Source organism: Osmia lignaria, unplaced genomic scaffold, assembly GCF_051020975.1.
Source record: "Osmia lignaria lignaria isolate PbOS001 unplaced genomic scaffold, iyOsmLign1 scaffold0039, whole genome shotgun sequence".
NCBI lineage: Eukaryota > Metazoa > Arthropoda > Insecta > Hymenoptera > Megachilidae > Osmia > Osmia lignaria.
Genome location: NW_027478180.1, coordinates 305,654 through 316,491, shown reverse-complemented (window position 1 = coordinate 316,491; position 10,838 = coordinate 305,654). Strand labels below are relative to the sequence as shown.

General features: G+C 36.8%; 1 protein-coding gene across 1 annotated transcript in view; it reads left to right on the top strand.

Annotated features, from left to right (window-relative positions):
* The window catches only part of LOC143306885 (pyroglutamylated RF-amide peptide receptor-like), a 65,373-nt gene that overhangs the window by 20,008 nt on the left and 34,527 nt on the right, over positions 1-10,838 (top strand). The window contains exons 3-4 of the mRNA XM_076693125.1: positions 5,107-5,228; positions 9,943-10,066. Coding sequence (XP_076549240.1) covers positions 5,107-5,228; positions 9,943-10,066 — 246 coding nt within the window. The remainder of the gene's footprint in view (positions 1-5,106; positions 5,229-9,942; positions 10,067-10,838) is intronic.

The following is a 10,838-nucleotide window of genomic DNA, read 5'->3' as shown; positions in this document are numbered from 1 at the left end:
GGAATCGAGATCTGTTTCGACCCAACACCAACAATGAACGGTTCTGCGTACTTAAGAGAAACACAAATGAAATTATGGTGAATAATTACAACCCAACTCTTTTAAAGCTTTAGGAAGAAAACATGGATATTCAACCATGCGGAAATGTTACAACTGTCACATATTATATTGCTAAATACGCAAGTAAATGCGAGCCACAGGACACGGGAAATATTATTAAAGAAGTCGTTTTACGAGCGCCGGAGCGGTACCATCCGGGATCAACTATTTTCGGTATCTATGGCAATTCTATCTCAACGTGTAGTTTGTGCTATAGAATGTGCTTATCGGTTATTCCATCTGCCCCTTAAAATGAGCTCGAGAAAAGCTGTATTTATAAACAGCTGTCGGCCTGAACAGAGATATAGAATTCTCCGATTCGAAGAAAATGAAATATCATTTTTCAATAACATATTCGATCGTTACGTAAAGAGTCCAGACAATCTAGAGGATTTGAGCTTAGCTGAATTTGCTGTCCGATATCAAACAGTTTCCGTATAAGAAAAAACCAGCTGTACTTCGCCACCGATATTATACCCTGAACAGTGATAGAGAAGGATATTTCTATAATTTAATAGTGTGTCACATTCTATTTCGTGATGAAAGTACACTCATGTCCGAAAACGAATCTTCGGAACAATGTTTTCTTCGACGGCAACACGAGTTGAAACCTATGTTGGGTACCGCAACCGTCGAATTCAGTGACACAGAGCAAATTATTGAAGCAGCGCCCGCCCAGGCTGTTGCTTTAAATGTTGTACACGAAGAAAAAAATAATTTTTAACAAAAAATACAACCGACTTCGAAATGCACTAAAAAGTATGAAATAATTTCTACTTCATTTATACAAATACCTAACAGCTATTTCAACCTTTTCGGAGGCGGCGCAAAATTAAAAACCTTTCTTCTACTAGGAAGATTCTAGTTCAGACGTCGGCAACCTATCAAATCATTATTGGCAGCATCGTATATTCGGGTATTTTTAATTTTGCGCCGCCTCCGAAAAGGTTGAAATGTATTTAATATACTATTTAACGAGTAAATAGATTTTATTAATAGCTGTTGGGTATTTATATAAATGAAGTAGAAATTATTTCATGCTTTTTAGTGCATTTCGAAGTCGGTTGTATTTTTTATTAAAAATTATTTTATTTCACACTTTTTAGTGGAACGAGCAGTATTTGTAGGATGCCGTAAGGTGGTTTACCGTTCTTATTGGTTAATTGCAATAACGATAATTTTAATTATAACAAGTTCGATACAAGTTATAACAATAGTTATTAACAATAACAAATTGCATAAATTTTTGCAAGTGAGATATCGCGGAAATATCTCCTATTAGATGCGAAAGGTTTCATCGCAATCGGTACATGCTTTGCAGAGTACACATGTATACAGGGTGTCCCGTAACGTATTTTCACCCTCTGAGGTGGTGGTAGGTGGGGTTATTCTGAACAACTTTTTCCTTTGCGAAAAAGTGGTTTGAAGCTTCCTTTTTCAATTATTAAGCAAAAACATTGACCAATCCGAGCGCATATGGCGCGCGGACTCAGGGACGGCAGCATCGGCTACGAAAGCGGGGCTTGTAGGTCGCGAACGAACGGCTCGGCACCCCATTGGCATAGCACGATAAAAAAGTTGAACTGGTTAAACATTTTTAGTTGTTGTTTAAAATGAATAGGGAATCTAATCTCTTGTCGCCTGTCATAATGTAAAAAAGGAAATTCTAAACATTATAAACAACAAATAAAAATGTTTGAAATGGAATAATTAATAAAAATTTAAAAACAATTTAAATGAAACTTACCCATCCGTTCCTAAATTAACCTGCTATGCTGAAAACAGATAATTTTCACTGGGTCACTGTGTCGATCTTGAACATTCGAGGAGGGAACAAATTATGAAGAACAACTGATCTCCAGACGAGATCATTCAACCCATTCAACCACACAGTCACTATCACCTTTCACAGAATTTTCTTTCAGGTAAATAAACATTTTTATTCACTGTCACGTTACTATTGCACTGGACACAAATGAAAAACATGTAATATTCCGCACTACTTCGTAACGTTTTCACGACGTTATTGATCTTCCTTTCCAACTTCAAATGAGACTGTTAGGTTGAGCGTCTGCGAGGTTTTTTCGCTATTTATCCTTTTCTACGTTCGGCTATATTCAAAGGGTCGACACAAGCCTCTCTCGCTTACTCTCGGTTACTTTCGAGTGTAGAAAAAGACAAAGAGTGAAACAGACTTCGCAGACGCTGAAGCTAGTAGTCCTATTTGAAGTTGGAAAGGAAGGCCAGTAATGTCGTTAAAACGTTACGAAATAGTGCAGAATATTACATTTTTCATTTATGCGCAGTGCAATAGCAACATGACAGTGAATAAAAATGTTTATTTAGTTGAAAGAATCGGTCCCTCTCGCACGACGTAGTGAAATTCTGTGAAAAGTGATAGTGACCATGTGGTTGAGTGAGTTCAATCATCCCGTCTAGAGATCAGCTATTCTTCCTAACGTGTTCCCTTCTCGAATGTTCAGGATCGACACAATGACCCAGTGAAAAACCATTTTTATTGCAACTGGATTATTTACAGATAAATTGGTAAGTTTTATTTACATTCAATCCCTTTTTATTATTTGCAAATTTATTTTAATTTCCAAAACGTGTATTCGTTTTTCTTATTTTTTTTCAAAAGTGACTACCAAAAAGTGTTGGATCAATTCGATTTATTCATTCTACATGAACAACGATTCATTACATTCTTCGTTGTTCATGAGCAACCAATAATTCGATATTATTATTCTTTTCTTTTTTTTATTCATTATTCCATACAACTTTTACCCTATTACATATACCGACGTGGTGCTGATGCACTTGATCACGACCACGGCTTGAACGCAGAACATACCCAACACGCTCGTGGTTCGGCCCGCGCTAACGGCGCACAGTGGGACAAAACTGCTTTTGGCGATCAAAATTCTGTAACTTCGGTTCTATTGGAAATATTTTAATGAAATTTTGGGAAGTTTTTGCCTACATTATAATACTTAAGTCGTATTAATATAAATCATATTGAACTACAGGGTGTCAAGATATTCACGTATAAACTGTAACGCGTTCAATATCCTTCACTTGTTAGACATAGTTTATGTTATTTAACAAAAATTTAACTTAAAACTGTTAATAACTATAATGAAAACGGATATAATAATTAAAAAATGACAAGACATGTGTTATTATAATATATTTATTTATATTTATTATGATCTATACCAAATCATTCGTGAAAATAGTTTCGACAATTATGAAAATTTATTATGGCATATTGCAAGGCCGAAATAAAGTTTTAGATGACGAATATACACGTCGAATGCAGTTAACTGGATAATAATCGTATCTGGTACTGCTTTTCCATCATCGTGCGCTGCGGCCAAGATGGGTGTAATTTATTTCAATCGCCATTTTTTTGAGCAGTGGCAGGTTGGGGCAGCCGTTTTTTTCTGATTCTGATAGAGGAAGGTTCACTCTTTACTACAGTAGTATTCACACCCTGCACAAATGTGCACATTTTTTTAAAATCAAACGCAAAGTTGAGATTTTAGTTAAATGTATTTTGTTTCAATCAGATCCTATTATTTAAAAAGTTGTTAACATTTTAATTTATTTTATGCACTGAGTAGAATCTATACTAATCTAGTAAACTTTTTAATTCATTTGAATTTTATCTTTCCTAGTAAAATTCATTAGAATCGTACATTGAAGTTACGGATAATATCATCAGCGTTTCGTTTTGACAAATTTCTACTGACTTTGAGTGCGAACCACGGCAAAACGAAAGCAAATATGAAAAAACGGATTACACCACGTTAAACTACAGTTTATTCTCTATCGATGTGTGTAAATAGTTTTTCAATTTTCGAATACACGAAAATCGACTTTTGATCGCCGAAAGCCGTTTTGTCCCACTGTGCGGCGCGCTCTGATTGGCCAGTGTCTTTCGTTAATAACTCGAAAACGAAGCCTTAACCAACATTTTGGCAAAGGAAAAAGTTGTTTAGAATGACCTCACCAATCATCCCTCTTCGGCTCCTACCCCAGTTCTGGGACATCCTGTATAAGCATACAGGGTGTTCGACAACAGGTGGGCAAAATTTTAAGGGGTGATTCTAGGGATCAAAATAAGACGAAAATCAAAAATAATGAAATAGCGTTTGCGGCTTTGTTTTCCAGTAATTAACGTTTAAAAATTCGAGTAAAAAGCGCCTGAAACCTACAATCCGCCCAGCACCGACGACTGAACGTCAGGTCAACAGGGGTCGGTACAGTCATAACCAAGAATCGAAGCCGAATGTTGCAGTACCGAGAAACAGAATAGCACGAGGTAAGTTTCTACTATTCAACAATTCTTGGTTATGACTGTACCTTCCCCTGCTGACCTAATGTTCAGACGTCGGTGCTGGACGGATTGCAGGTTTCAGGCGCTCTTTACTCGAATTTTTAAACGTTAATTACTGGAAAACAAAGCTGCAAACGCTATTTCATTATTCTTGATTTTCGTCTGATTTTGATTCCTGGAATCACCCCTTAAAATTTTGCCCAGCTATTGTCGAACACCCTGTATATATATATTAATCGAATTGAGCAACCACCTCCTTTTTCGAAGTCGGTTAAGAATATTCATCTTCTTTGCCTACCTTTCAAAGATGCTTGATTAAACACGTTCTTGCCTGGAACGTCGAAGTTCTTTTTTTTCTTCCGTTCGAAAGCTCCGAGGAACGTTTCCTGTATTTTCCGAGATTTTCTTCTTTCATTCCAACACTTGTCCCTTTGTTCTTATGATTTTTTGTTCTCCCTGCGATTGTTTTGTGGTTTTTCTGGAAACACTGTTTTGAACGACTTGAAAAATGAATGGGAGGATCATAACAGAGGTGAGGAAATGAAATCATGAATGATAGAATACTTATTATTGTGTTATTATTTGAAAATTTATCCAAGGGATATGACACGTGTCATTTTTTTTTTTCTTAGCAAAATAACGAGATGGTTAACGATTTGTCGCAGGTAGCCAAGCTGTTCTCTTACACGTGGACTTTGGGCGCGTTTCTATGCAAGTCGGTGAATTATATTCAGAGAGTATCGGTTATTTGCTCGGCTGTCATGTTAACCGCAATGTCGATCGAAAGGTAAATCTTACATTATTACTTCCTTTAAACCACCCATTATTTAACCTCATATCGTACCTATCTCCACTTCCAACTTAAATCATGTTAAAATAAAAAGAATTGCATCCAATATTTTTTATCATAAAGAAACTTTTTCTTTAATCAAAGTTTCACTTTCTTAGGTATCTTCAGGACAACAATGAATGTGAAATTTATTACAAAAGTCTTCCGATCGATTAAACCTATCGTTAAAACAATTATTCGTTTACGTGAAAACTTAGAGATTAACTGGAAGATGAAATTATGAAACATTTGTATTGCTCGATGTACATAAGAAAAGGAGAATAAAAACGTTTAACGTAACGTCGTTTCACATCCAAGGAGGACAGTTTCACTTAATTAGCGAACAAACGAATTGTCAGAAATTCTGGTTATTTATAGCTGTATTTTCCAACGATGGCACTGTCTGTCTGCATAGTTGGAAGGGTTCGTTCTATCACGAAACGTGGCTATTAGTTTCTAAATTATTTAAACACTATAGATCTTTTTTAACCTCCTGCTTCTTTCCCGGTAAGATTAATAAATCCGAAGGATTATAAGTTTCACGAGGATTAGGTGGCACTTTCAATAACATGCCCCTATTGTGTAGTACACTGTTCATAACTAATAATGATTTCAGGGTTTATCTAGTATAACTTTAATAATTATTTACAATCTCTAAATATTTCTCTCGTAAATCGTTTCCTTTCAATTTCACGCGAAGTGGTATTCGATGCTTGTGTCACGTGGAAAGTTCACAGGTTTTTAAATGAATGGCACTTTTAAAGGTTTAGCACTTTATTTTTATAATATGATCCCGACTGACTGCGCTTATGTCCGGTAAGGTCTTTTATAATGTCGTTGGTGGTGGAGAAGGGGCCGATGATTGACAAGGTGGGATGTCCGTGAGAACGCGTCTTATCGAATACTTAAGTAGGTGGTCGCAATATGATGTTTAGGTGTCCGGTCGTGAGGAGTTCAATTGTTCGAATATCGATCGTTTAGGCGGGTGGCCGTAACACGATGTTTGTCCGATCGTGGGAAGAATTCGATTAACGTACGTTTAGGCGGCTCGTCGTAACACTTGAATCGACCTAAAAGTTTACATTCGTTAGGGTAGTTTCGACAAAATTCGTTCCCTTATTTATTTTAGCACGTTTCGAAAGCACTTAGCACAGGGAAAGAGGAGCAGGAATTGTCTTTTCTGCTTCAGATAAGATTCCAAGGGTGTCGAGATTGCCAGGCGTTTTCTTTCAGTAGTGATACTAGGCCGGTTCTAATTCATTTGCGTCAGCATTTTGTTTGCTGATTCAGCAGAAATTTGACACCCTCAGCAGAAATATGATACCCTCACTACCTCACCTTGAACTGAAATTTGACACCTTCGGGGGTGGGGGGTGGGGGAGGGGGATATCATATTTCTGCTGAGTCAGCAAAAAAAATGCTGATGCAAGTGAATTAGAATCGGCCTAGTATCACTACTTCCTTCCTCTTCCACTTTCCTTCGCACCGAATTCATCGTAAGACTTATTTAACATATTCATAATACAAATATTTTACACCTTCTGTACGCGTTTTGTACATACTTCTCAAATCCAGCGAAATATCCCTCGGTCGATAACCTATGATCCCGTCGTAACCAGACGAGTCATAATGTAATCGGTGTTGCGCTTTCTAATCACCGATCCGAACGCCGCACTTATTATAACTACAGTAAAAGCTGGATATATACAACAAACATTGGGACCCAGACGTTGCATATATCCAGCCGAGGTGTCGAATCTGCGTCCGTACACATCGTTTGTATTCAGCCGCGATACCTATTGTACGTTCGTACACAACGTACGACGTGTTGCATGTTGCATGTTGTGTGTTTGATGCATCTTTGGTGTACGGCCTGCCTTATGTTTGGTATCATTTTAATCAGAAAAATCTGACAAATGCGTTAGTAAAAGTTTCATTAAAAAAAAGATAAAAATAAAAAAGTTTTATCGTTGAATTAGTATTAGTCACACCGATATAACGGTTCGGATCGTATTACACGGCTTCCTCGTCGAGCGTCTCGGTTGACTTAGGGTGTTACTTCGCGAGCGAGATACGGCGCGCGACGTACAAAATAAAAAAAGAAAAATTAACGAGATTGTTAGTATTATTAATTTTTGAGGTTAATGCGCGGTTGAGAAAGGTATTAGCGCTGCCACCAGTCCAAACCACTTATGAGGATCACTTGCGCGATCGTCCTCTATGATTAGGACAATTAAAAGGTCAGTAAAATTCAATGTTAGATTTACTGCTGGGTTCGTAAACGCTCTGGTCCCATACGGGCCCCTTGTGTGAATTTGTGCGAAGATGGTAGGCGTGATTGTGTAAGAAGGAAATGTGTTTGAATATAAATTAATTAGAAACTGATTAAGAGTAACAAAAGGTATAATTTCAGAAAAATAAGTATAACAATAAAAATGGTTTAGTTAACAGAAAATACAAGCTGTTTGAAATACATGAAAAGAGCAAATGAAATATATGTAAGCAAGGAAATATAAAAGTGAGATCTATTGAGTTGAAAATATGACGGAAAATTCGTAATGAAAGTTAACAAGTGAGCTATTTGATTTAATTGGATTTTAATTCGATATAATACGGTATGATTACGCGAAAAGAGAAAACGGACCCAGGGGGAAACTACCAAGACCACGGTCTCGTGGGCCGTATCTTTTAGTGTGATCGGAATTTTATAAGAAATATAAATATATTCGATACCTTAAAACGCGGTGTTGAACGGGACGATCCAGTAGGAAATTTCCAGGACACGCAGTCCCGTAGATCGCCCGTTTTGCCTCACGATCAACCAGATTTGTCGTATTGACTAGTTTTTTCGAGGGGAACGAGGGGAGCCGGGGTGGTGGTCGTACACAAAAAAAAGAACACCAAAAAAAAAATGCACGAGGTTGTCTATGGGTTGTCAGTTTATTAAAACCAAAGTCAAAATGGAGGAGACCGGCCGTTACACCTTGGCGAGGCGCTCGCGCGGTTCCGTATAGTACAAAGACGTCGTATTCGGCCAATCACTCCCGTATCACACTTACACCCGTTCAAGGTACAATGAAAAGACCGACGAGGTTGAGGTGCCCGCACACGGTGCTCGCGGTTCGTACAGAGGAACGAGGTAACCGGGAGACGCCCGACAACACGTGGCGTCGTCGGAGAAGCCGGTGAGAAAACCGCCCCACAGTGGGGCGACCATATACGAATGTTGGACATTGGTATAATGAAGTATGAAGTAAATATAATTCGTTAAATATTTTATACTAACTGTTCTTGACACATAAGCGTCTATATATAATGTGATACATCTGTATAAAAAATGTATTTAAAAAAAAAATTTTTTTAAATTTTCCGAATTTTTAAAAAATCCATTTTGCAATGAAAAATTCTGTAAAAATTCAGAAACATGTTGGTCGTGGAGCAGAATGTTCCTGATTTTTTTCAACATTTTTCATACCTTACAACCAAAGATATAAAGCTTAAACTGTTAAAGAATTAAATTAAATATCTGACGAAAAAGCAACAAAAAGCAAAAAACACTTGAATGGCTACGATCTACATACTTCCTAAAAACAAATGGTGCAAAGTTTTTTCTGGGCATTTTTAGGCGATTTTTGTAATTGAATAAAACATTTATATCTTTTATAATCAAATGCAATACATTTCTGTTGATTATTTATGTCACCTTTCTGTTTATTTTAGAATAACATATTCTTTTGGTAAAGTCACAAAATACAAGGATTAGAACGTAAATTACCAAAAAGAAAAATTGATTGATGTAACTAATTTTGGATGCCTCAGGGTTAATAGTGGTACAAAACGTAAAAATATTGTGGAACTTAATTGTGGAAGACTTAAAGATTCATAAAAATATACTTAAGTTCTTAAATTACAACATTAATATTTTGCCTCAATGTCCAACATTCGTATATGGTCGCCCCATAACGGCGCGCCGTTATTCGCACTACACGGGTTATTCCGAGGTATTCGTCGTTCTGAACACAGCGAGGAATCGAGGAGAACCAGCTATCGCTAAACTAGCACAAAATCTCTTGAAAACCACTACAAATCTTTGATACCCGTACGGAGAATGACGTTCACGAGTCGGTTGCAAGAAACAATATGGCTACGCGGTACGCGTCGCTCGCACGAGGAGTTTAGTTACCGGTTCGTAAAATTCATATTCGTCAATTGGATAATCGATCAGACTAAATAGAATTTGTTCTTGACTGCGCGGCCTTGCCAATCATAATTAAATGATACGCAATTTTGCAGCAATACTCGTTTAATTCGTTTGCATTCGGCGACGAGGGTGGGCTGATTCACAGTCGGTACAGAAATCTCCAGCTACTTTGTATTCATAGTCTCGTTTAATCGAAAAAGATCCGGATAATCGCTGCACTCGCTCCTTTTTCTTTTTTTTCTTTTTTTCGTTTAATTGGTGAGATATGAAAAAAATTACTTTGCTCTATTGCCTCCTCTTAATGTATCTCTATATTTTTTCTATTTTTTTCATCTTTGCCACCTGCATGCTCTATAATCTCGAAAATTTAATATTTCGCAACAGTTCACTCGACAATTATTTTTGGTAGGTTGTTCGTAAATTAATTAAGAAAGTTAAATTGGAATTAAAAATTCCATCTGTGTGTTTCAGGTATTTCGCGATAATTTATCCGATGAAAACGGAATACAGATTCACGATAAGCCAGGCCCGTAAGGTGGTGATTACAATTTGGGTGACATCGTTCTTTCTTGGTATTCCAATGATTTTCGTCCAGGTAAATGTATTAACATTTTTATTTCTATTTCATTTACTTTATTTAATATTTTCAAGCGATGAATTGATATAATTATTATAAATGTCAGTTCCTACTTCATGTAGAGAAATTGGTGGTCTACACAAATATGTACGAGATAGCGTTGCCCATCAACAGAAATCGACGTGTATTTGACTGATATTTTCTAGCGAGAAACCTCTGTATATCAAACCGTTAAGAAGCTATTTCCGTTCAGAATGGAGCAAGCAGGGAGTAGAAAATCGGGTGAAATTGTGTATCAAATGGATTTTGTAAAGGAAAAGAAGCTTTCTTCGCAATATCTTCCATGGGTTTTTAAACCCTCCCTTTGTTGCTCTTCTCTTATTACCTCTGGAAATGACTTGCATCGAGCTTCATTTACCCGTCAACTTGTAAATTAGTTCGTTCGAACGTAGAAACATCCGTGAGCAGGTTTTAAATGAGATCGCTTTCCCTTCCTGAAAGAAAGGATGAACAAAGGGAGGAAATTAATGATTGATGTAGAAAAATGAGTCTTGTGTCTCCTGCAGAAAGTAGCAGAAATAAGGCGATAAATATCGTTCTTGACATTTGTATTTAAATTACACATGCAATTTAAAGTCCCCAATCCAGGCCGATTAAAATTCGAAATTATGTGTTTGCAAAATTTACTAATTTTAATTAGAATAATAACATAAATTGAGCTTTAATCGATAAAAATTAGCTTGAAAATCCTGCAGTGTTAATTAGCGAAGAATCATCTAACACGAATATT